The sequence below is a fragment of the Ailuropoda melanoleuca genome, chromosome 17 (genome assembly GCF_002007445.2).
Source record: "Ailuropoda melanoleuca isolate Jingjing chromosome 17, ASM200744v2, whole genome shotgun sequence".
NCBI lineage: Eukaryota > Metazoa > Chordata > Mammalia > Carnivora > Ursidae > Ailuropoda > Ailuropoda melanoleuca.
The window spans coordinates 6,560,681-6,587,803 of NC_048234.1; the positions used below are offsets into that span (position 1 = coordinate 6,560,681).

The window sequence follows — 27,123 nt, forward strand, 5'->3', positions numbered from 1 at the left end:
AGGTGAGCGTCCCTCGAGAAAGCTTTTCCAGATCACACTGCTCAGCCAATCCCACGTTCGGTGGCCTCAGATAGAATTTGAGAACGGAAGGAAGAGAAGAAGTGTTACGTTGCCCAGAAGCCAAACCAGGTTGAATGAGAAGCCATTCCTAGCTCTCAGGGTGAAAGGCCAGGGCTATACGAGGAAGAGACTGAGGGTTCTTCAGGCGGGGTTCAGAGAAGCTTCTCATTGCCGGCAGGTCCTCATCCCACATCCAGGTACAGAAATGACACGCGTGCGTGCTGCGGAGGTGACTGGGCCGCACGCACCTCCCCATGCGGGGCGCCGTGTGTGTGCCGCTCGTGCGGCCAGGCCGTGAGCTCATGCCTTCTTCACGCCAACATGACAGCTCAGGAGTGGCAAAGAGCGAGCTCAGAGAACGCCGAGGTGACCCAGAGGCGGCTCTCTGCCACGTGCATCTGCATAAGAACCTGGGGCGGGCGTGCCGCCGGGCTGCCAGGAGCCGGGCCCGCGGCTAGGGAGGAGCCACGGCCATCCGCCAAGGTCCTCAGCCCGACCTTGGACATTCTTGCCGGGATGNTTCCAGAAATGTCAGGAAGGCAGAGGGGCACTGTGGAGTCGCGAGGCAGACTGGGGTGGGGTTTGGGGTGAGGTCATACCACCAGAGGCAATCTGAGGGCTCTGCTCCTGGGGCGCATGCTGCAGAGGGCAGGAGAGGAAGGAGCCCCAGTGAAATTTCTCCCAAGGTCTCCTCTTCTCCCCCCACCTCCGCTCCACAGCGCTGCCTAGATTCCTTTAGCTGGGCTGACAAGGAAACATACCTGGAAGAGTAAAGGTTAAGAAGCTGGGACTGATTTTAGGAATCCACCGCCTCTATTAAAGGAGCCGAACTTTTGTTTAGAGGTGTGGAGTGGTGCCGTACGGTCGTTCTCAGATCTTCCTGGGAGCTTGGAATTCTGTGTCTGGGGCCCCGGGTCAGGCGCAGGCACGTGCACTCCGGGGATCTGGCTACAGGTGAGCGTCCCTCGAGAAAGCTTTTCCAGATCACACTGCTCAGCCAATCCCACGTTCGGTGGCCTCAGATAGAATTTGAGAACGGAAGGAAGAGAAGAAGTGTTACGTTGCCCAGAAGCCAAACCAGGTGGAATGAGAAGCCATTCCTAGCTCTCAGGGTGAAAAGGCCAGGGCTATACGAGGAAGAGACTGAGGGTTCTTCAGGCGGGGTTCAGAGAAGCTTCTCATTGCCGGCAGGTCCTCATCCCACATCCAGGTACAGAAATGACACGCGTGCGTGCTGCGGAGGTGACTGGGCCGCACGCACCTCCCCATGCGGGGCGCCGTGTGTGTGCCGCTCGTGCGGCCAGGCCGTGAGCTCATGCCTTCTTCACGCCAACATGACAGCTCAGGAGTGGCAAAGAGCGAGCTCAGAGAACGCCGAGGTGACCCAGAGGCGGCTCTCTGCCACGTGCATCTGCATAAGAACCTGGGGCAGGCGTGCCGCCGGGCTGCCAGGAGCCGGCCCGCGGCTAGGGAGGAGCCACGGCCATCCGCCACGGTCCTCAGCCCGAGCTTGGACATTCTTGCCGGGACACCGCCGTGGGCTCCTCTGGTGGCCTGAGCTGGAAGTGCTGTCCCCAAATGCCTCTGTCATGCAGATGAGCTTGCTACTCATGGGGGTACCTGGCCATAGTAGTTTGTGAGGCCGCCACCCCGAAGTACCCTGGACCGGAAGGCTTGGACAAGTGTATCCTCCCACCCTTGCGGAGGCTGGAGTCCAAGGTCAAGGTGTCGGCGAGANTCCTAGCTCTCAGGGTGAAAAGGCCAGGGCTATACGAGGAAGAGACTGAGGGTTCTTCAGGCGGGGTTCAGAGAAGCTTCTCATTGCCGGCAGGTCCTCATCCCACATCCAGCTCCAGAAATGACACGCGTGCGTGCTGCGGAGGTGACTGGGCCGCACGCACCTCCCCATGCGGGGCGCCGTGTGTGTGCCGCTCGTGCGGCCAGGCCGTGAGCTCATGCCTTCTTCACGCCAACATGACAGCTCAGGAGTGGCAAAGAGCGAGCTCAGAGAACGCCGAGGTGACCCAGAGGCGGCTCTCTGCCACGTGCATCTGCATAAGAACCTGGGGCAGGCGTGCCGCCGGGCTGCCAGGAGCCGGCCCGCGGCTAGGGAGGAGCCACGGCCATCCGCCACGGTCCTCAGCCCGAGCTTGGACATTCTTGCCGGGACACCGCCGTGGGCTCCTCTGGTGGCCTGAGCTGGAAGTGCTGTCCCCAAATGCCTCTGTCATGCAGATGAGCTTGCTACTCATGGGGGTACCTGGCCGTAGTAGTTTGCGAGGCCGCCACCCTGAAGTACCCTGGACCGGAAGGCTTGGACAAGTGTATCCTCGCACCCTTGCGGAGGCTGGAGTCCAAGGTCAAGGTGTCGGCGAGGCTGCTTCTCTTCTGAGGCTTCTCTGTTTGGCTTGTGGATGGCGGTCTTCTCCTGTGGCCTCGTGAGGCCTTCCCTCTGAGCTCATGCACCCCTGTTGTCTCTCTCTGTGCGTCTAACTGTCCTCTTCCTATAAAGATAAGATACCAGTCAGATTGGGTTAGGGCCACATTAATAGCCTCATTTTAATATAATTGCCTCTTTAAAGGCCCCATCTCCAAACACAGTCACATTCTAAGGGACTGGGGGGTAGGNGAGGATGGCACAGGGAGTCGCTCCTCCTGCTGGCCGAGCTGGCAGCACAGACCACGCCTTGCACGCCTTCCACTCGCACGTGGTGGCGTAGCCTTGCCCCGCCGCACCGGTCGTCCGGGTTAGTCACCGGGGGCGCTGCCACTGAGCTTGGTTTGATTTTCTAGTTCACCCGAAGACCATTTCTATTCCGTTTTTCTGCCAAAAGGAAGAAAGGAAGGAACAGTGGTGTGTGGGGACCGAGAAGGGGCCCTCAGGATTTCTTAGTGAACTGAGCAGTGCCGGGTGGGTGGGTCCTTAAGAGGGCCACCCTCATCCCACCAACTAGATGCTCGCTTGGTGTAGTCACTCTTTGAAACGAAAATGCCTTCTCTTTGCGTGAACGCCATCGGATCAGAAAGTCTTCCAACACACAGGTAAGGGCTGAGCACAGGACTTCCAGAAATGTCAGGAAGGCAGAGGGGCACTGTGGAGTCGCGAGGCAGACTGGGGTGGGGTTTGGGGTGAGGTCATACCACCAGAGGCAATCTGAGGGCTCTGCTCCTGGGGCGCATGCTGCAGAGGGCAGGAGAGGAAGGAGCCCCAGTGAAATTTCTCCCAAGGTCTCCTCTTCTCCCCCCACCTCCGCTCCACAGCGCTGCCTAGATTCCTTTAGCTGGGCTGACAAGGAAACATACCTGGAAGAGTAAAGGTTAAGAAGCTGGGACTGATTTTAGGAATCCACCGCCTCTATTAAAGGAGCCGAACTTTTGTTTAGAGGTGTGGAGTGGTGCCGTACGGTCGTTCTCAGATCTTCCTGGGAGCTTGGAATTCTGTGTCTGGGGCCCCGGGTCAGGCGCAGGCACGTGCACTCCGGGGATCTGGCTACAGGTGAGCGTCCCTCGAGAAAGCTTTTCCAGATCACACTGCTCAGCCAATCCCACGTTCGGTGGCCTCAGACAGAATTTGAGAACGGAAGGAAGAGAAGAAGTGTTACGTTGCCCAGAAGCCAAACCAGGTGGAATGAGAAGCCATTCCTAGCTCTCAGGGTGAAAAGGCCAGGGCTATACGAGGAAGAGACTGAGGGTTCTTCAGGCGGGGTTCAGAGAAGCTTCTCATTGCCGGCAGGTCCTCATCCCACATCCAGGTACAGAAATGACACGCGTGCGTGCTGCGGAGGTGACTGGGCCGCACGCACCTCCCCATGCGGGGCGCCGTGTGTGTGCCGCTCGTGCGGCCAGGCCGTGAGCTCATGCCTTCTTCACGCCAACATGACAGCTCAGGAGTGGCAAAGAGCGAGCTCAGAGAACGCCGAGGTGACCCAGAGGCGGCTCTCTGCCACGTGCATCTGCATAAGAACCTGGGGCAGGCGTGCCGCCGGGCTGCCAGGAGCCGGCCCGCGGCTAGGGAGGAGCCACGGCCATCCGCCACGGTCCTCAGCCCGAGCTTGGACATTCTTGCCGGGACACCGCCGTGGGCTCCTCTGGTGGCCTGAGCTGGAAGTGCTGTCCCCAAATGCCTCTGTCATGCAGATGAGCTTGCTACTCATGGGGGTACCTGGCCGTAGTAGTTTGCGAGGCCGCCACCCTGAAGTACCCTGGACCGGAAGGCTTGGACAAGTGTATCCTCGCACCCTTGCGGAGGCTGGAGTCCAAGGTCAAGGTGTCGGCGAGGCTGCTTCTCTTCTGAGGCTTCTCTGTTTGGCTTGTGGATGGCGGTCTTCTCCTGTGGCCTCGTGAGGCCTTCCCTCTGAGCTCATGCACCCCTGTTGTCTCTCTCTGTGCGTCTAACTGTCCTCTTCCTATAAAGATAAGATACCAGTCAGATTGGGTTAGGGCCACATTAATAGCCTCATTTTAATATAATTGCCTCTTTAAAGGCCCCATCTCCAAACACAGTCACATTCTAAGGGACTGGGGGGTAGGACTTCAACATGGGAGTTTTAGGGGCACACGATCCAGCCCGTCATGCTGGCTCCAGTGGCCTCCCTCANTTGTGGATGGCGGTCTTCTCCTGTGGCCTCGTGAGGCCTTCCCTCTGAGCTCATGCACCCCTGTTGTCTCTCTCTGTGCGTCTAACTGTCCTCTTCCTATAAAGATACCAGTCAGATTGGGTTAGGGCCACATTAATAGCCTCATTTTAATATAATTGCCTCTTTAAAGGCCCCATCTCCAAACACAGTCACATTCTAAGGGACTGGGGGGTAGGACTTCAACATGGGAGTTATAGGGGGACACGATCCAGCCCGTCATGCTGGCTCCAGTGGCCTCCCTCGGACGTACACCCTTCCTGTATAGGGGATGAGGTGGTCTGTCTCCCCCATTTGCCCTTGACTACTGGATTTCGCTAGTGTTGAACGAGTGGCTAGTCATCTGGAGGAAAGTGAAACAGGTACTCTGACTCCTTACACCACAGAACCTTTCAGATGGCTACACGGAAACATTTTTTTTAAGATTTTATTTATTTATTGGAGAGAGTGAGCAAGAGAGAGCATGAGCGGGGATAGAAGCAGAGTGAGAGGGAGAAGCAGACTCCCCGCTGAGCAAGGAGCCCGATGTGGGGCTCGATCCCAGGACCCTGGGACCGTGACCTGAGCCGAAGGCAGATGCTTAACTGACTGAGCCACCCAGGCGTCCCTACACTTAAACATTTTTTAAATGAAAACATAGAGAGCCCTGAAAGACAACTTGGGTGAATGCCTTTATGATCATATGAAGAGGAAGGCATTCTAAAACCTTTTTTAAAACAGCAAGTCCAGATCTATAAAGAAAGATTGACAAATCTGGTGACTGGAAAAATTTTAAAGATCCGCAAAGCGAAAAACACCGTGAACGAAGTCAAAGACAAGTGAGGAGAAACTGCNCTGAGCAAGGAGCCCGATGCGGGGCTCGATCCCAGGACCCTGGGACCGTGACCTGAGCCGAAGGCAGATGCTTAACTGACTGAGCCACCCAGGCGTCCCTACACTTAAACATTTTTTAAATGAAAACATAGAAAGCCCTGAAAGACAACTTGGGTGAATGCCTTTATGATCATACGAAGAGGAAGGCATTCTAAAACCTTTTTTAAAACAGCAAGTCCAGATCTATAAAGAAAAGATTGACAAATCTGGTGACTGGAAAAATTTTAAAGATCCGCAAAGCGAAAAACACCGTGAACGAAGTCAAAGACAAGTGAGGAGAAACTGCCGCACAGGACACTGGGAAGGGGGCAGATCTTGCTAATATATGAAGAGTTCTTACATGTGGAGGAAAAAAGAACAGAAGATGGGGACAGAGGGACACAAAGTCACACGATAATACGAAGGACCGATAAAAATAGCACAGTTCTCAGTGTCACTCCAGACTACATGAAGATATGTGAAATATCATTTTTCACTTAATGGTACAGAGTTTTAAAAGCGATAGTATCCAGTGGTGAGGGCATAAGAAAACTCTGTTGGTGGGGGTTTAACTTCCAGAACAACAGCTACTAACATTTAAAATGTACATATTTTTTTACCCGTAATTTTATTTCTAGGAATTCAACCAGTGGAAACACTCCATAGTACACAGATTGTATGGTATATTTATTACAGGATCGATTATAGTAGTACAAATGATAGACCAAATAGCCATCAAAAGGGAAGGGACATAATAAATTGTGGCATACCAAAACAGTGAAATTATATATTATATACTATTTATTCTATGTGTACATATAACATGCATTATATATATCATAGTACATATATAAAATATATACTGGTTTTTAAAAAGACAAATCTATAGGTACTAACAAGAAAATATGTCCAGGATTTATTATAAGGTGAAAGGCAAGTGTAGTATGACTCCATTAGTGATAGCTGGAAAGACGGGGCAGAGGAGGGGGGAAGGCTGGAGCGGGACGGAGAGAGGAAGGAAGATAGGGCAGGTAAACATCATCCATACCTGATGGATAGACTTATACGCAGTGAAGGACATCTGCAGGAATTATAAACAAAGACAATAGTGGTTAACAGTGTCTTTCCCACCTTTGAGGGAAGAGGCAAGATTGTGACCGGATTTTGTTCCTGATACTGTATCTGCAATGCTTAGGTTTTTATGGTCAGCATTTCTCAAAAAGGGGAAAAAAAAAAAAAAGACGAGTTTGCTTGTGGAAATAATTAGACCACATCCCTTGCAACCCGCTCCTCCCATCTGAAGGGCCCTTGGGCTCCCCCAGGTCTGTGCACCTGCCCCCTCCCCCAGCGGCCCTCCCTGTCCTGGGCTACCCCAGGTCTGTGCGCCTGTCCCCTCCCCCAGCGGCCCTCCCTGTCCTCAGGCCTGGTCTCCAAACCCTGCTCAGCCTGATCAGGACAGAAGAGAAATCAGCTTCTCCGTGTTCCGTGTATTTTGGGGACAGTGCCTCCAAACAACCTTTTCATCTCTTTGTGCTCAGTGTCCGAATGGCAGCTCACTGATACAGGGCTGTTTCTTCAAATTCAGCTCCAGAGATAGAAATGTGGTATAATTTTAGCCATTTGTCTTCTATCCCAGCAGCAGCTCTCAGGTACTGGTAAAATTCTGTTCTGGTTTTGCTGTGACAGCACCAGAGCCCCCTTTTGACAGGGAGAGGTTTTACTTTCCTTTTTCAGACATCAGCTCTTTTCGTACAGACTGTATTGTGTGCTAACAATACAGGGAGAAGCGAATATTAATAATCCTTCCTGTAGTTCTGTGTTGCTTTAGATGCCGCCACATCCATCAGTTCCCTTGATTTGATCTCTGCATCAGCCCTGGGAGGTGGGGGAGAGGGGGCAAGTGGAGAAAGAGGCTCTTGGAAATTTTTATAGATAAAAATGGAGGCCTAGCTGACTTGCTTATGCTCACGTGGGTAACACAGAACTGTATTAACTCAGCCAAGGGTCTTTGGTTGCATGCAACAGAGACGAGTTTAGCTGGAAAAGGCAAGAAAGAGCCCACTGTGTCAAAGGAATGGACCTGAGAAAGGCTAGAAATCCCAGTGGCTCCAGGGTCCCAGGGAGAAAGAAGAGTGTCCTTTCAGGGCACTTCGGTCACTGGCTCCAGCCACGTCCTGTCCCTGAATCTCAGGCTTGAGATTCACATTTTCCTGCTCCTGGGAATGAGGATCTGGTTGGCCTACTTAGATCGTGGGAGGATCGGGCCCTGTGACGGAACCCCAAAACGACGGGGAGGAGGGGAGTTCACAAGTGGAGATGGGGAGCTGTTAGAGGAGATGTTGAACAACGCCCAACCCAGCAGGTGCTCCTGGAGCCCGAGCTCTCCCTGGTGCCTGCCCCACCCCACCCCCCGCCCCGCTGGCCACATGTTCTATTATGTCTGCATTTGTTCCATTTTTCTTTCTCTGCTGACAGACCTCCTGGGCTTACTCATTTACTTCAAAATGGCAGACTCAGCCTCCAAGTGCTTGCCCCAAAATAAGCCAGGATCTCAGTGCTTCGGTTCCAATGTTCCGGGAGAGAGACCCTGGTGGTTCCAGCTCCGCTGGTCTAATTAGCCGACAGTCTGTGTGGTGCAAGGAATCGTGGGGCTGGGAGGAGGTTTACATGATAGATGGGGATGCTTCTTCCAGGACCCAAGGACAGAAAGTGCAGTGCAGCCTCCTGGAAACTCAGAACGGAGAGTATGCATATATCAACACTCATTACCACTGCTCATCACTCCAGCTTCATGGAGTGACCGCCCTAGGCTACCCTGTGCCTCTCCAGTTTGATCCCCACAGCCAACGGGGTCAGCCTCTGGGTTTTCCAAACTCCCGATTCTTGGAAAGGCACCTGTGGTCTCTTCTTCAGCCGGTCAGCCCACAGTCGGGCCTCAAGGCCTGACCCAGCTGACCTGAGCAAGCAGGCAAGAGTATGGCCAAGGGGGTGGGCGACTGCCATCTTCACACCGTGGCACAGGGGGATGGAGTCCTGGAGAGTTAGAAGCCCATCCTAACCCTGTGTTTCCTGTGGCGGGGGCAGGTCAAGGCCCTCCTGGAAGAAATCCTGGAGCGAGTGACAGACGAGTTCAACATGCCAGAGCTGCTGGCCAGAGTGGAGGAGCGCGGCCCCTACATCGTTGTCGCCTTCCAGGAGTGTGAGCGCATGAACGTTCTCACCAGGGAGATTCGGCGCTCGCTGCAGGAGCTGGACCTCGGCTTAAAGGTAAGGGGCACGGCCAGAGGACACAGCTGGACCCCCCGGGGAGACAGGGGGGAGGGTTCCGGGGACCTAGAGAGTTGTCCTATAGCAATCTGAATGCCCGAGAAGGCGTCACTCCCAGAAACCAGGGTCTGGCGGGGCTGCAGGGAGGCTAAGACCCCAAGTTCTATAGTGAAGTTAGAATGTGCTAGACTGGCTGGTCAGTGTACGCAGGCTGCCCGAGGAGATCAACCTCTGAGGAGCAAGCAAGACAAAAATTTTGACAGCCTGGTGTCACGTTGCTCTCGTGGGGGGCAAAAGAGCACTGGATAAAAGTAGAGGTTCTAGAACTAGACGGCCTTGGGGTCACCCCCAGCCCCTGCAGTTCCTCGCTGCGTGGCCTTAAGGCAGCTTAGATCTGTGTCTCAGCTTCCTCGCCTGCAAGAGGGATGACGGTCCTACTTCGTAAGGCTCTGGGGAAGGAGGAAGTAAATTCACTTACGTCGAATGTTCAGAACAATCCCTGGCGTGTTGTAAGTACCCCCAAAGTATTAGCTGATAATTATCATCACCCCATCAGGGGAAAGAATGGTCATCTTTTACAAAGTCGAGGTTGTAGGGAAGATCCAAGACACTGCACAGACTCTCGTTTCTCTTGAGCAATGGCAGAGTCTGTTTCTGCCCCCAGTTACTTAAACAAGTTTACTTTCTGTGCCCGGAGGTAAGTATGTCAGGAGCCTGGCCCAGAGCCTCATGGAGAAGCACTGTGACCACCGTGCGCCTCCGTGACAGGTACGTGGGGGGTCCTGCTGCCTTAGCAGCTGAGGAAGGGGACTGTCGTCAGTGTACACGGGCACGTTCGTTAACAGAACTGTGGCCCCAGACGGAGGGAAGGGGAGAACCCAGTTTTGTAGCTCGGGGTTAACACCGCCACGCTTACGTGGGCGCAGGAGAAATAATAGCTGTGCGTTTTGTCACAAGTAGTCACCTAGAAACTACGAAACAAGACGGCAAACGCTACGTTAGTGGGCCTTTTTTTTTTAATCTGTTAATTTCCTGCTCCTCCCTGGTAGAGATGGAGGGAAGGAGAAAGGACAGAAAGGGATGTTGGAGACACTATTTGGTCATGTCTCCAAATTATGTACCAGCTTGTAGTCGAATGAAATACAACATTCCATAGGGCGATCTCGAATGTAGAGAAGGACTTGGCGGGCCACATTATGCGGCTCCGTTACAGCGGTATGCAGGTCTCTACTGGTAATGACCTCGAGGAGGATTGCTGCAAGCTCGGCTTATCGAGTCCGTGCAACCTGGTGCAGTCTATTTACCCATCTGCCTTCCAATTCACTCATTTTTCTTCCAAGAGCTGCGGCCGCGGCCGGGGGTCATGAATCAGAGCGTGCCTGGGTGAAGATGAAGGGGGCAGGTGAGGAAGTTTTTCTTTGCTCTCGGTCTAGTTCAAGCAAAGCTGACTGCTGAGCTCCTCAGGCAGGTCTGAGCACTCCCCGCCAGAAGGTGCAGGGAGGCCGAGAGGGGAGCCTTCCTGTCCAGAAGGACGGCCTCGGAAGAACGGGTAGGCAGGCAGATCGTAACACAGGGCATCCAGAGAGATGTGGGGAAAGAAAGGAAGAAAAGTCTGTGGCATCAGGGGAGGGCCCAGTGGAGAATGGGGGGGGGGATTTACAATGAATGGGGACAAGGAGAAGAATCTTCCAGAGGTGTTGCAAGAGGAGCCCTACCCCTGCTCTACGAGTCACCTGCTTTGGCCAGAGCACAGGGTCCACTCAGGTGAGTCAGTGTAATATGGTGAGAGGCAGTCAGGACAGCTGTGTCCCTCTGGGAGCTGGAGAACAGGCATTTTAAAATGCCGTCATCTAAACCCAGTCTCATGGCCTGGTCGTCAGACCCCCCGGGGGATTTCTCACAGCGCACGTCCCAATCCCACCACTGTGGCCGGGACCCGGAAACCTGTATTTTAAGCAGCAGCCAAGTGATTGTGGTGATGGGTCATTAGTGAAGCACGGTGTTAAGACAAGCAGGTGGGCAAGAGAGACAAAAGCGAAAATGAACTTTTGGGACTTCATCAAGATAAAAAGCTTCTGCACAGCCAAGGAAACAGCAAAACAAAGAGGCAACCCATGGAATGGGAGAAGATATTTGCAAATGACACTTCAGATAAAGGGCTGGTATCCAAGATCTATAAAGAACTTCTCAAACAACACCCAAAAAACAAGTCAAAAAAGACATGAGCAGACACTTTTCCAATGACATGTGAATGGCTAACAGATGAAAACTGTTCAGCATCATTAGCCATCAGGGAAATTCAAATCAAAACCACACGGAGATAGCACCTTACACCAGTTAGAATGGCAAAAATTGACAAGGCAAGAAATATCAAATGTTGGGGAGGATGTGGAGAAAGGGGAACCCTCTTACACTGTTGGTGGGAGTGCAAGTGGTACAGCCACTCTGGAAAACAGTGTGGGTTCCTCAAAAAGTTAAAAATAGAGCTACCCTATGACCCAGCAATTGCACTACTGGGTGTTTACCCCAAAGAGACAGACGTAGTGAAGAGAAGGGCCACATGCATCCCAATGTTCATAGCAGCAACGTCCACAAGAGCCAAACCGTGGGAGGAGCCAAGATGCCCTTCAACAGATGAATGGATAAAGACGATGTGGTCCATATGTACAATGCAATATTACTCAGCCGTCAGAAAGGATGAATACCCACCATTTGCATCGACATGGATGGAACTAGAGGGATTATGCTAAGTGAAGTAAGTCAGCAGAGAAAGACAATTATCATGTGGTTTCACTTATTTGTGGAACGTAAGGAATAGCAGGGAGGACATTAGGAGAAGGAAGGGAAAAATGAAGGGGGGGAAAACAGAGGGGGAGATGACACATGAGAGGCTGTGGACTCCGGGAAACAAACTGAGGGCTTCAGAGGGGAGGGGGTGGAGGACGGGCTAGCCCGGTGATGGGTACTAAGGAGGGCACGTATTGCATGGAGCACTGGGTGTTATACGCAAACAATGAATCATGGAACACTACATCAAAAACTAATGATGTACTGTGTGGTGACTAACAAAAAAAAAGACAAGCAGATGGAGGGAAAAGATGGGAAAAGGAGCATGCGAGCGGATGGCAGCAGAGTTCAGGGGAGGGAGAGTTTTTAAGTCTAGGGGAGAGAGAAAGGAGAGGCAGCAGCAGATGGGAGCGACCTGAACGGGAGGGTCCACAGGATGGCCTGGCAGGGGAGGGACGTGGAGGGCGCCACTGCGCGGTGTCTGACATCGCAGCAGCGAGCACCTGCTCAGCTCCTGGCCTCCCACCCGGCCGCCGTGCGACACAGGGCTGGCTCTGCTGACCGGCTCACCTGGCGGGGGCAGAGGGGACATTCAGACTGAGGTTCTCCTGAACAGTCACTTTCAAGTTCTAGGAGTGAGTCAGGTGGCGCACAGGAGGACAGAGGGCAACTCTCACTACCCAGCACATCAGACAGGCAAACCCAAACGCTCTGCCCACATGGGGCACCAAAGTTAGGAGAGGTCTAACTTTTTTTAATCATGAAGTCATACTCTTAGCATTTGTGATAAACTTTTATTTGTAGCCATTCATAATTGGCTGGATGGGCAACCATAAGGCTACCTCCCACAAAGTATCAGCTGAACTGAGAGGCACAGTCAGTATGCCACACCTGAGGACTACAGGAGCTCAGAGCACACAGAGGTGGTAGAGGAAGACAGGGTGGGCACCAAAGACAGGTCAGTTCGCCACAACCATGTTCCCACACAGAGGAACTGCCTTGGGCGTTCACCACAGTAAGACATCTGGCTCCTAGCCTTACACAGTGAAGACAGGTTCTCCAAGTACTCCAAGCTGACTGGTCAATGATACTGACTCCCACTAACCAAATGCACAGAAGCCTGATGTACAAAACTCCTCAAGGCCAATTTCTTTATATCAACTAGGTATAACTTTCAAAGGGCATTATACTGATGGCAGTGGGCCCAGAAAATCCTCTGCCTAGGTAGAAAAATTCTACGAGAAGCTAAATTCCTAGACCTTCACTTTCTACAGTAGCGGCCAATGATAGGTTAGCACTTACAGTGTGCCTCGTCCAAACTGAGATGTTCTATAAGCATAAATCAAACACCATATTTAGGAAACAGCCTGGGAAGACGGTGGAGTAGGAGGACCCTAAGCTCACCTCGCCCACAGATACAATTAGGTGATGCATCAGTGTCACTAACCAAGAAAATGACCCGAAGACCGGCAGAAGGGACTCCACAACTAAAGGTAAGGAGGCCGCAGCAAAGAGGGTGGGAAGGGTGAAGACCAGTGGGGAGCTAAAGCAGCTGTGGCCGTCCACGGGAGGGAGGCAGCCATGGACACAGCGAAGGGCGACAAACAGACTAGCGTACCAGGGAGCCCTCACAGGACAACTCCCCGAAACACCTGGCTTTGAAAACCAGAGAGGCTGAACTACAGAAGTTTGTATGCCTGGCGGGACAGAAAACCTGGAATTTCACAAACCAGCAGGCTCAGCTCTGGGAGAGCCAAGGCCAGGAGGCAACAGAGTCCCCGAGGCAGCAGCAGATGGGAGCGACCTGAACGGGAGGGTCCACAGGATGGCCTGGCAGGGGAGGGACGTGGAGGGCGCCACTGCGCGGTGTCTGACATCGCAGCAGCGAGCACCTGCTCAGCTCCTGGCCTCCCACCCGGCCGCCGTGCGACACAGGGCTGGCTCTGCTGACCGGCTCACCTGGCGGGGGCAGAGGGGACATTCAGACTGAGGTTCTCCTGAACAGTCACTTTCAAGTTCTAGGAGTGAGTCAGGTGGCGCACAGGAGGACAGAGGGCAACTCTCACTACCCAGCACATCAGACAGGCAAACCCAAACGCTCTGCCCACATGGGGCACCAAAGTTAGGAGAGGTCTAACTTTTTTTAATCATGAAGTCATACTCTTAGCATTTGTGATAAACTTTTATTTGTAGCCATTCATAATTGGCTGGATGGGCAACCATAAGGCTACCTCCCACAAAGTATCAGCTGAACTGAGAGGCACAGTCAGTATGCCACACCTGAGGACTACAGGAGCTCAGAGCACACAGAGGTGGTAGAGGAAGACAGGGTAGGCACCAAAGACAGGTCAGTTCGCCACAACCATGTTCCCACACAGAGGAACTGCCTTGGGCATTCACCACAGTAAGACATCTGGCTCCTAGCCTTACACAGTGAAGACAGGTTCTCCAAGTACTCCAAGCTGACTGGTCAATGATACTGACTCCCACTAACCAAATGCACAGAAGCCTGATGTACAAAACTCCTCAAGGCCAATTTCTTTATATCAACTAGGTATAACTTTCAAAGGGCATTATACTGATGGCAGTGGGCCCAGAAAATCCTCTGCCTAGGTAGAAAAATTCTACGAGAAGCTAAATTCCTAGACCTTCACTTTCTACAGTAGCGGCCAATGATAGGTTAGCACTTACAGTGTGCCTCGTCCAAACTGAGATGTTCTATAAGCATAAATCAAACACCATATTTAGGAAACAGCCTGGGAAGACGGTGGAGTAGGAGGACCCTAAGCTCACCTCGCCCACAGATACAATTAGGTGATGCATCAGTGTCACTAACCGAGAAAATGACCCGAAGACCGGCAGAAGGGACTCCACAACTAAAGGTAAGGAGGCCGCAGCAAAGAGGGTGGGAAGGGTGAAGACCAGTGGGGAGCTAAAGCAGCTGTGGCCGTCCACGGGAGGGAGGCAGCCATGGACACAGCGAAGGGCGACAAACAGACTAGCGTACCAGGGAGCCCTCACAGGACAACTCCCCGAAACACCTGGCTTTGAAAACCAGAGAGGCTGAACTACAGAAGTTTGTATGCCTGGCGGGACAGAAAACCTGGAATTTCACAAACCAGCAGGCTCAGCTCTGGGAGAGCCAAGGCCAGGAGGCAACAGAGTCCCCGCCCTTAAGCAGACAGCACAACAAACGAAGGGCCGGCCGGTGCAGAGACAACATCGAGGCAGCCGTTAGAAAAACGCCAGGGGCATACGGGATGGAGAGTCATGCACTGATCTCAGAGCAAGTCTGGAGGGACAGCGATGCCAGGGAGACTCCTCCAGGAGCAAAGGAGCTGCCAGGTGCCACTTCCCTTCCCCTGGCCTCCAGCATAACCACACCAACGCCTACGGGAACCAGCGCGGGGACATTCACTACCTAACGTGCTTTCACGGCGCCCCCCGGCCTCCAGCCTGGCCTGCCTCAGTCCGAAGACCAGCTAAGACCACGTCTACCCCGACTCATGCACTTCGCAGATCCACCCCCTCCAACCCGGCCTGCAGATTGAAAATGAAGGGATGGAGAAGCATTTATCCTAAAAATGGATGCGTAAAGAAGGGTGGGGTAGCAATACTTATATTAGACAAATTAGATTTTGAAACTAACAAGAGACAAAGCAGGCCACTTCATAATCATAAAGGGGACAATCCAACAAGAAGATATAACAATTGTAAATATTTAAGATTTTATTTATTAGGGAGCAAGCGAGCACACAGCAGGGAGGAGAGGGAGAAGCAGGCTCCCCACTGGGCAGGGAGCCCGACACAGGGCTCGATCCCAGGATCCTGAGATCATGACCTGAGCCGAAGGCAGATGCTTAACTGACTGAGCCACCCAGGCACCCCAACAATTGTAAATTTATGCACTCAACATGCGGGCACCCAAATACATAAAACAGTTAATAATAAAGAAAGTAATCAATAGTAATATAATAATAGTAGGGACCTTTAACTCCCCATTACATCAGTGAATAGATCATCCAAACAGAAAGTCAACAAGGAAAGAGTGGCTTTGAATGACACATTCAACCAGATGGATTTAACAGATATATTCAGAACAATCCATCCTAAAACAACAGAATATGCATTCTTTTCAAGTGCACATGGAATGTTCTCTAGGGTAGGTTACGTATTAGGCCACAAAACAAATCTCAACAAATTCAAAACGACTGAAGTCATACCATGCATCTTTTCCAACCACAACACTACAAAACTAGGAATCAACCACAAGAAAAAATCTGGAAAGAACACATGGAGGGTAACTAGCATGCTACTAAACAATGAATTGGTCAACCAAGAAATCAAGGGGGAAGTCAAAAAATACATGGAGACAGGCGCCTGGGTGGCTCAGTTGGTGAGGCGTCTGCCTTCGGCTCAGGTCGTGATCCCAGGGTCCTGGGACCGAGTTCCGCATCGGGCTCCCTGCTCAGTGGGGAGTCTGCTTCTCTCTCTACCCCTCCCCCTGGCCTGTGTGCTCACGCTCTCTCCCTCAAATAAATAAGTCTTTTAAAAAAAATACATGGAGACAAATGAAAGTGAAAACACAATCCAAAATCTTTGGAATGCAGCAAAAGCAATTCAAAGTGGGAAGTTTATAGCAATACAGGCCTCCCTCAAGAAAAAAGAAACATCTCAAACAACCTAACCTTACGCCTGAGAGGAGCTAGTAAAAGAGGGATAAACCAGTAGAAAGAAGGAAATAACAAAGATTAGAGGAGAAATAAAAGAAACTAAAAACAGTGAAAAACAAAAATAATAGAACAGATCAATGAAACCAGGAGCTTGTTCCTTTAAAAGATCAACAAAATTGATAACCCTTTAGCAGGCTCGTAAAAGAAGAGAGAGAGCTGGGGGTGCCTGGGTGGCTCAGTCAGTTGAGCATCCTTTTTTTTTTTTTTTGAGATTTTATTTATTTATTTGTCAGAGGGGGAGAGAGAGAACAGGAGCAGAGGGGAGAGGCAGAGGGAGAAGCAGGCTTCCTGCTGAGCAAGGAGCCCGACATGGGACTCAATCCCAGGACCCGGGATCACAACCCAAGCTGAAGGCAGACGCTTCACTGACTGAGCCACCCAGGCGCCCTGAGCATCCAACTCTTGATTTCAGTTCAGGTCACGATCTCAGGGTCATGAGATCGAGCCCCACATCAGGCTCCATGCCAAGATTCTCTCTCTCCCTCTCCCTCTCCTCCCCAGCCCACATATGCACTGTGGGAATAAAGGTCCCTACTATTATTTGTTGAGGACTCAAACAAAATCAGAAATGAAAGAAATAAAAACCAACACTTCAGTAATACAAAGGATTGTTAGAGATTATGAAAAATTATATGCCAACAAATTGGACAACCTAGAAGTAATGGATAAATTCCTAGAAGCATATAACCCCCCAAAGCTGAATCCAGGAAGAAATAGAAAATTTGAATAGACCAATTACCAGCAATGAAATTGAACCACTAATCAAAAAACTCCCCCCAAAAAAACCAAAAGTGGAGGACCAGATGGTTTCACAGGAGAATTCTACCAAACATTAAAGAAGATTCTACTCAAACTATTCCAAAAAATAGAAGAGGGAAAAAAAACTTTCAAATCCACTCTATGAGGCCAGCATTACCCTAATACCAAAACCAGATAAAGACACTACATAAAAACAGAACCAAAGGCCAATACCTCTGATGAACACAGATGCAAAAATTCTCATGAATCCAACTATGCATTAAATAAATCATTTGCCACAATCAAGTGTGATTTATTCCTGCGATGGAGTGGTTCAGTATTCACAAATCAATCAACATGACACATATCACATAAGTAAAAGGATAAAAACCACATGATCGTTTCAATAGATGCAGAAAAAGCACCTGACAAAACACGACATCGATTCATGATTTTTTTAAAAAACCGTCCACAAAGTAGGGTTACAGGAATCCTACCTCAGCATAATAAAGGCCATATATAAAGAGAGCACAAGCAGGGGGAGAGGCAGAGAGAGAGGGACAAGCTGACTCTCCGCAGCTCAATCCCAGGACCCCAAGATCATGACCTGAAGTCAGACACAGACAACTGAGCCACCCAGGCGTCCCGGGAATCGTTTTTGATTAGGCAGATGTTTTAGGACATCAGACTTTTTTTTTTCCCTAAGTCACCAGTGGCGAATTCACAAAATCTGTTTCTAAGTACGTGAAGGATGCTCAAGCTTGAAGTCCAGCTTGCTGACTCGCAGAGCTACTCCAGCTCTTCACTCCGACCTGTGCTGACTGGATAGGGCAGGTCTGACAGCGCCCTGCTTTGACCCTTTGACGACTTACAGTCACCACTCACCAGGCAGCCGCCCTGGCCCACATGCCCTCGGCTCTTCCAGCACTCGGTCAGAAGACCCAGCCAGATGGGCTGCAGTCACCCTCGGTCTGGAAGCCAGACTGGAAGGGGCGCGGCCCATATCATTCCCACTTTCCTCCCCAACCCCTCCCCTCCTGTGCTCTAGAAAAATGAAAGCTGGTTGCAAAGACCATTTTCATAGGGAAGGAAAAGCAGATAGGGCCTGACCATCAGGACAGGGTGCAGCCTCAGCCCCTCGAGAAGGAGGACGTGGGTACTGCCGACCCCCCCTGCACTGAATGCCAGTGTGGGAGTGACAGAGACTTCGAGAATGTACTATCTCTGAGGTTTTGTCGGTTTGAGAGTGAAGAACAATTTAGGAAAAGAGGAAACCATTCACCTCGTAGCCTGTGAGCCCAGCACAGAGGCTGCTTTAGACGTATCAGAGGTGCCCTTTCCAAATGGACGTTCCTGGCCCTCTGGAGGTTGGAGTCCCTAGGTTTGGACTGCAGCCTAGGAATCTGAGCTTTTTTATTAAAAAAATAATAGTAATAGTCAGCTCACTGACTTCAAAGAATGAGGACCTATAGGAAAAATAAGGTTTTTACTCAAGATTATGAAAGCATGTTTTTATAGGGATGAATAAAGTGGTTAAGGTCACAGCCAGCTAGATGTACAATAAGGGGTCCCCCCCCACCTTCACCTTTAGTTCTCCCAGATTCACTGGCCTTGCTGACAACGCAGCAAACAAGTCACAGGACCCTGAGGTGCAGTATGTTCCTACGAGAGGGATTCAGTGTTTTCCTGGTAAGTTTTCTCTTAGTTGACTTTTAGCAAGTAAGTACAGGTATTAACCAGTGTTCCAGAGTATCCAGGCACGAGGAATTTGAGAAAATCGGGTGTGAACAAATGTGAACAGGCTTCTGTATGATAGTACAGCTGAAGTCTTTAAGGGCCCACTTGCCCAGAGCTTGGCCATAGAACTTTCCTGTCTGCCCAGCACAGCCAATCTGGAAACACCCCAAGAAACTGATGTTTGCTAAACAGCTTTCGGGAAATGCTGGCATAGAGTCTATACTTTCCCTTTCACCTAAGAAAGGGACACAACTTACACTTAGTGAATTTGCAGTGGGGCTCTCTCATTTCTTCTCAGCCCCTACAATGAAAGTGAGTCATTTCTACTTCAGCTCGGGGTCATGGGAATACTGACTTCAGAAACCAAATAAAAGGTGAATGGTTTCCTCTTTTCCTAAATTGTTCTTCACTCTCAAACTGGCAAAACCTCAGAGACAGTACATTCTCGAAGTCTCTGTCACTCCCACACTCAATTAGCAAATGCAAAATCATGATCAGAATGAATTACCATCATATTATAAGCAGATGTGAGAAATTTTTAAGAAAGCCAAGTTACACATTTTATGTTCCTCTATCGAAATGATTTCAGACTTCCAAATGGTGTTAAAAATTAAGTATGGCATTTTTTTTAAGATTTCATGTTTTTAGAGCAGTTTTTAGGTTCACAGCAAAATCAAGAGGAACATTCAGAGATTTCCCACATACTCCCTGCCCCCACACACAGCCTGCCCCACTATCCACGTCTTAAAGAGAGGGAGAAAGTTGTAGTGGTCTAGATAGGTCAGACCAGCCCCAGCATTCCCCTAAGCAAAAGCCTCATCCAGAGCAAGGCCCTAATGCTCTTCAATTCTATGAAGGCTGAGAGGTGAAGAAGCCACAGAAGAAAGTCTGAAGCTAGCGGAAGGTTCGGGAGGCTTAAGGAAAGAAGCCATCTCCATGACATAAAAGTACAAGGTCAAGCAGCAAGTGCTGCTGTGGAAGCTGCCGCAACTTCCCCAGAAGATAAGCTAACATAACTAGTGAAGGTGGCTACAATAAGCAGCAGATCTTCCGTGTAGATGAAACAGCCTTCTATTGGAAGAAGATGCCATCTAGAACTTTCACAGCTAGAGAGGAGAAGTCAATATGCCTGGCTTCAAAGCCTCAAGGGACAGGCTGACTCTCGTTAGGGGCTCACGCAGCTGATGACTTTAAGTGAAAGCCAGTGCTCGTTTACCATTCTGAGAATCCCAGGGCTCTTCAGAATGATGCTAAATCTAGTCTGCCTGTGTTCTATCCATGGAAAAACAAACCCTGGATGACAGCACATCCATTTACAACATGGTTTACTGAATATTTTAAGCCCACTGCTCAGAAAGATTCCTTTCAGAATATCACCGGTTGTTGACAACGCACCTTGTCGCCCAAGAGCGCTGATGGAGATGGACAGTGAGATGTATGCTGTTTTCACTCCTGCTAACACAACATCCACTCTGCAGCCCATGGATCAAGGAGTCGTTCCAACTTTCGAGTCTTACTATTTAAGAAATAAATTTCGTAAGGCTCTTGCTGCCATAGATAGTGATTCCTCTGGTGGATGTGGACAAAGGAAATTGATAATCTTTGGAAAGGATTCACCATTCTAGATGCCATCAAGAACATTTGTGATTCATGGGAAGAGGTATGAGCAGGAGTATGGAAGAACTTGATTCCAGCCCTCATGGATGACTTTGAGGGGGTCAAGACTTCTATGGAAGAAGTCACTGAAGATGTGGTGGAAGCAGCAGGGACCCAGAATCAGAACCGAAGCCTGAACACGTAACCAAACTGCTACAATCTCATGATCAAACTTGAATGGATGAGGAGCTGTTTCTTATGGATGAGCAACCAATGTGGTTTCTTGAGATAGAAACTACTCCCGGTGAAGATGCTGTGAAGACTGCTGAAATGACAACAAAGGACTGAGAATACTCCATGAACTTAGTTGGTAAAGCAGCAGCAGGGTTTGAGAGGAAGGACTCCAATTTGGAAAGACGTTCTGTGGGTCAAATGCTATCAAACAGCATCGTGTGCTACAGAGAACTCGTTCACGAAAGGAAGAGTCAATCAGTGCAGCAAACATGATTGTTATCTTACTCTTCAAAACTGCCACAGCCACCCCAGCCTGCAGCAGCCCCCACCCTGAGCGTCAGTGGCCATCAAGGCTGAGACAAGACCCTCCACCAGCAAAAAGATGAGGACTCGCAGAAAGCTCAGATGATGCTTAACAGTTTTTAGCAATAAATTATTTTTAAATTAATTACATTGTTTTTCTAGACATAATACTATTGCACACTTAGATTACAGTATCATATAAACATAACTTTCACATGCACTGGAAAACCAGAACATTCATCTGACTCGCTTTATTGCAGCATACAGTTTCTTGCAGTGATCCAGAACCAAACCCACAATATCTCGGAGGTATGCCTATAAGCATGTTCTCAGACAACAGAGAATTCATATCCAGCAGGCTTAAAATGTAAGAATGTTAAAAGAAATTGTTCAGACAGAAGGAAAATGATACCATAAAGAAATCTGGATCTACGCAAAGTAATGACTGTCTCCCTAGATGGTAAATATGTAAGTTGTATTAAAGACATTTTTTATCGCGTAAAAACTAAAAAATAATTAACTTTTTAAAAGAAAAGTAGTAATTACTATGGGCTTTATAACATATAGAGCCAAAATGTATGTCAACAACGGCATAAAAAATGAGACGGGAGAAAACAACTGTTACGCTGTACGTGATGTGGTATATTATTTGAAGGTAGACTGTGATAACTTAAAGACATAGACTGTAAATCCTAGCAGAGGGGTCAGCTAAAACTACTGGCATGCAGGCCAAATCCAGCCCACAGCCTGTTTCTGTGAGGAAGCATCTACTGGAATATGGCCAACCATTAATTTACATGTTGTGTATGGCTGATTTGGGGTTATAACTGATGAGATGAGTAGCTGCAACAGAGATTGTGTGGCTTGCAAAGCCCGCAGTATTTGCTGTGTGACACTTAGCAGAAAATTTGCCAACCCCTGCCCTAGCGCAACCACTAAAATAAGAAGAAAATGGTAGATTTAAACTCTGTCATATTGATAATTACATTAAATATAAATGGTCCAAGCATCCAAGTTACTGATTAGAACTGTCAGAACAGATAAACAAACAAGATGTAACACTATGCTGTTGTGTCGGGGATCCTGTCCCCAGATCACTCCTGCAATTGAAGACTGGATTTCAGCACATAGTTATACATATGACTGAGATTGTTATCATGGGACAGTAAGAATACATACACAGCTGGATCACGGAGGAAAAAGTCATGGCAGAGTCAGGAGAAATCCATATGCAGAGTTCCTTATGCTATCTCCCTCTCATGAGGTATTACACAGAGTATGATCCTATATGCAGAGAAAGTATTTTAGGAATGAAGGGGAGATCAAGACATTTTCAGATGAAGGAAAATCATAATGGAACTTGTCACCAGCAAACCAACCTTAAAAGATGGGGGAAGGGGAGAGTCTGAGATGGTGATGTAAGTAGACCCTGAACTCAACTCCTCCACAGTCACACCAGATCTACACCTATATATAGAACAATTCCTCCTGAAGAGGAGGTGAGGGCTGACTGAACAGCTTCTGAACAAAGGTAGAGGGCCTACATACGGTGGGGAGGGATTGTACTGAGGGACCAGGAGCAGATTCGTCTGCCAGAAGGAGAAGAGAGAGAAAGGGCAGAAAATTTATTTGAAGAAATTAACAGCTGAAAACTCCCCTAACCTGGGCAGTAAAACAGACTTCCAGGTCAGGAACCACAAAAAGTCCCAAACAAGATGAACTCAAGAATGGTCCACACCAAGACATATAATAATGTCAAAGATTAAAAATAAAGGGAGCATCTTAAAAGTGTCAAGAGAGAAGCAACTAGGGGAGTCTGGGTGGCTCAGTTGTTAAGCATCTGCCTTCGGCTCAAGGCGTGATCCCAGCGTTATGGGATCGAGCCCCACATCAGGCTCCTCCTCTGGGAGCTTGTTTCTTCCTCTCCCACTCCCCCTGCTTGCGTTCCCTCTCTTGCTGGCTGTCTCTCTCTTAGATAGATGATAGATAGATAGATAAATAGATAGATAGATAAAATCTTAAAAAAAAAAAAAAGAGTGAAGCAACTAGTTATATACAAGGGAAACCCCATGAGGCTATCAGCTGAGTTTTCAGTAGAAACAAACCAGGGGACACCTGGGTGGCTCAGTCAGTTAAGTGTCCAACTCTTGATTTTGGCTCAGGTCGTGATCTCAGGGTTGTGGGATCAAGCCCCACATTGGGCTCTGCACTGAGAATGGAGTCTGCTTAAGATTCTCTCCCTCTCCTTCTGCCCGCCACCCCACACGAAGGGAGGGAAGGAGGGAGGGAGGGAGGGGAAGGGAAAGGGAAGAAAAGAAAGAAGAAATTTTATAAGCCAGAAGAGACTGGCATGATATATTCAAAGTGCTGAAAGGAAAAAACCTACAACCAAGGATACTCTACCTGATAAGGTTATCATTCAGAATTTAAACAGATAGTTTCTCAAAAAAAGTTAAAGGAGTTCATCACCACTAAACCAGCCATACAAGAAATGGTAAACAGGCTTTTCAAGCAGAAAAGGCCATAATTAGAAATAAAATTATTTTTTAAATTTCATGAGTCAAAGCAAACAAAGGCAGTAGATCAATCATTTATAAAGCTAGTATGACGTTACCCTCATACCAAAACCAGAGATACTACAATAAAAGAAAACTACAGGTCAATATGTCTGATGAACAGAGATTCAAAAATCCTGAGCAAAATATTAGCAAATCTAATCCAACAATACATTATATAAATCATTCACCACAATCAAGTGAGATTTATTCCAGGGATGCAAGGGTAGTTCAATATTCACAAAACAATCAATGTGACACACCATATTAACAAGAGAAAGGATTAAAAACATGATCATTTAAATAGATGCAGAAAAGAACTTGACAAAATTCAACATCTGTTCATGATAAAAACGCTCAACAAGTGGGTTTAGAGGGAACATACTTCAACATAATAAATACCATATATTAAAAACCCACAACTAACATCATACTCAATGGTGAAAAACTGAAAAGCTTTTCCTCTAAGATCAGAACAAGACAGGAGGCTCACTGTCACCACTATTATTCAACATAATTCCGTAAGGCCTAAACACAGCAATGAGACAAGAAAAAGAAATAAAAGCATCCAAATTGGCAAGGAAGAAGTTAAACTGTCACTGTTTGCAGATAACAATATTATACATAGAAAGCCCTGAAGACTCCACCAAAAAACTATTTGAAGCAAAAAGCGAATTCAGTAAAGTTGCAGGCTACAAAAGACCAAGAAATTCGTACTGTTTCTATACGCTTATAATGAAGGAGCAGAAAGAGAAATTAAGAAAACAATTCTAATTGCTTTTGGCCGTTTGGCTAGGATTAAGTGAAGAAAACAATTCTATTTACAATTGCACCAAAAAGAAATACCTAGGAATAAACTTAGCAAGGAGGTAAAAGACCTGTATTCTGAAAAGTGTAAGACACTGATGAAAGAAACTGAAGATGACACAAACAAATGGAAAGATATCCCATGCTCATGGACTGGGAGAACCAATATTGTTAAAATGTCCATAAAACCCAAAGCAATCTACAGATTCAATGCAATCCGTATCAAATTACCAACAGCATTCTTCACAGAAGTAGAACAAATTATCCTAAAATTTATACGGAACCACAAAAGACCCCAAATAATCAAAGTAATCCTGAGAAAGAACAAAACTGGAGGTATTAGCATCCCAGATTTCAAGGTATACTACAAAACTATAGTAATGAAAACAGTATGGTACTAGAAAAAAAAAGATACATAGATCAATGGAACAGAACAGAGAGCCCAAAATAAACCCATAATTATATGGCCAATTAATCTATGACTGAGAAAGCAAGAATATACAATGGGGAAAAGACAGTCTCTTCAATAAATAGTGCTGGGAAAACTGGACAGACACATGCCCAAAAATGAAAATAGACCACATTCTAATACCATACAAAAATTAACTCAAAATGGATTAAAGACCTAAATGTGAGTCCTGAAACCATAAAAATCCTAGAAGAAAACAAAGGACATCAGCCATAGATACATTTATCTAGATTAAAAAAAATGAAATACCTACATGCAAATCTAACAAAACATGTCAGACTTGTGTGCTGAAAACTATAAAACACTGATAAGAGAAAAAGAATATATAAATAAATGGAGGGACATACTGTGTTCATGGATTAGAAGATTACATAGCAACAATGTCAATTTTACTCAAATTGATATACAGGTTTAATGCAATTCCTATCAAAATACCAGCAAGAATCTTTTGTCGATACAGGGAAGATCATTCTAAAATTTCTGTGGAAAAGCAAAGGAACTAAAATAGTGAAGACAATTTTGAAAAAAAGATCATAGTCAGAGGAAGCGATTTCCCTGATTTCAGAACTTATCATATAGTTATTGTAATCAAGACTGTGTGGTATTGGCAGAGGGACAGACACGCAAAACATAATAAAGAAACTGGAAATAGGCTTTCCCAAATATCAACTGATTTTTGACAAAGGTGCAAAAGCAAGTCAGTGGGGAAAGACAGCCTTTCAACAAACAGTGCTGGAGTAATTTGACATTATAGGCAAAAATACTGACCTCAAGTTAAGTTTCACGCCTTGTAAAAAATTAACTCAAAATGGATCAAGGACTCACGTGTACAACTTAAAACTATAAAACTCCTAAGGAAAAAAAAACAACAGAAATCTTCAAGCTCAGGGGGCAGGAAAATAGTTCTTAGACATGACACCAAAAACATAAGCCATAAAATGAAAAACTAATAAACTGAACTTCATCAAAGTTAAAAATCTTTGCTCTAAAAACGACCCTTATAAGAAAATGAAAAGGCAAGCCATAGACTGGGTAAAGTGTTTGCATCCCCATATCTGAAAAAGTACTAATATCAAGAATATATAATTTTTGAAACTCAATGGTAAAAAAAAAAAAAAATTAGAAAATAAGCAAAAGATATTAAGACATTTCACCGAAGAGTATACAGGTGAGAAATAAATATATGAAAAGGCAATCATTAGCCATTATGAAAATGCAAATTAAAATCATAAGATATCACTACACACCTATCAGAATGGCTAAAATAAAAAATAATGACAACTCCAGAATGGGAGAAGGTATTTACAAATGACATGCCCGATAAAGGGTTAGTATCCAAAAATATAAAGAACTGATACAACTCAACACCAAAAAAGAAGTAATCCAACATCTCTCATCATCAGGGAAATGCAAATTAAAACCACAATGAGAAATCACCTCACACATTTTAAGCATGGCTAAAATCAACAAGACAAGAAACAACAAGTGTTGGTGAGGATGTGGAGAAAGGGGAACCCCCCTGCACTGTTGGTGGGAATGCAAACTGGTGTGGCCACTGTGGAAAACAGTATGGAGGGTCCTCAAAAAGTTAAAAATAGAATCATCCCATGATCCAGTAATTTCACTACTGGGTATTTACCCAAAGAATATAAAAACAGTAATTCGAAAAGATATATGCACCCTGTGTTTGCTGCAGCATTATTTACAATAGCCAACAGATGGAAGCAGCCCAAAGGTCCATCCAAGATGAATGGATAAAGAATATGTGATTATATAAAGATAATTATAGATACACAGACACAATGGAATATTACTCAGCCATCAACAAGAATGAACTCTTGCCATTTGCAACAACATGGATAGATCTAGAAAGTATTATGCTAAGCAAAACAAGTCAGAGAAAGATAAATACCATATGATTTCACTCATATGTGGAATTTAAGAAACAAACAAGCAAAGGGAAAAAAGAGACAAACCAAGAAAGAGACCCTCAACTATAAAGAACACACTGATGGTGACCAGAGGGGCAGAGAGTGGGGAGGGGGTGGGGATTAAGAGTACCCCATCATGAGCACTGAGTAATGTACAGAATTTAATCACTACATTATACACCTGAAACTAACATAACACTATGTTAATTATACTGGAATTTAAAAAAAAATAAGAATGACACTCTAAATGCTGGCAAGGATATGAATAAAATGGATCACTCACACACTGCTGGTGAGAATGTAAATGGTACAGCCACTCTGGAAAGCAGTTTGGCAGTTCTTTAAAAATTAAACATGTAGGGGCGCCTGGGTGGCACAGCGGTTAAGCATCTGCCTTCGGCTCAGGGCGTGATCCCGGCG

General features: G+C 47.5%; 1 protein-coding gene across 1 annotated transcript in view; it reads left to right on the forward strand.

Annotated features, from left to right (window-relative positions):
- Positions 1-27,123, forward strand: part of DNAH9 (dynein axonemal heavy chain 9) — a 1,064,222-nt gene that overhangs the window by 1,018,387 nt on the left and 18,712 nt on the right. The window contains exon 62 of the mRNA XM_034647281.1: positions 8,631-8,813. Within this exon, the coding sequence (XP_034503172.1) occupies positions 8,631-8,813 (183 nt within the window). The remainder of the gene's footprint in view (positions 1-8,630; positions 8,814-27,123) is intronic.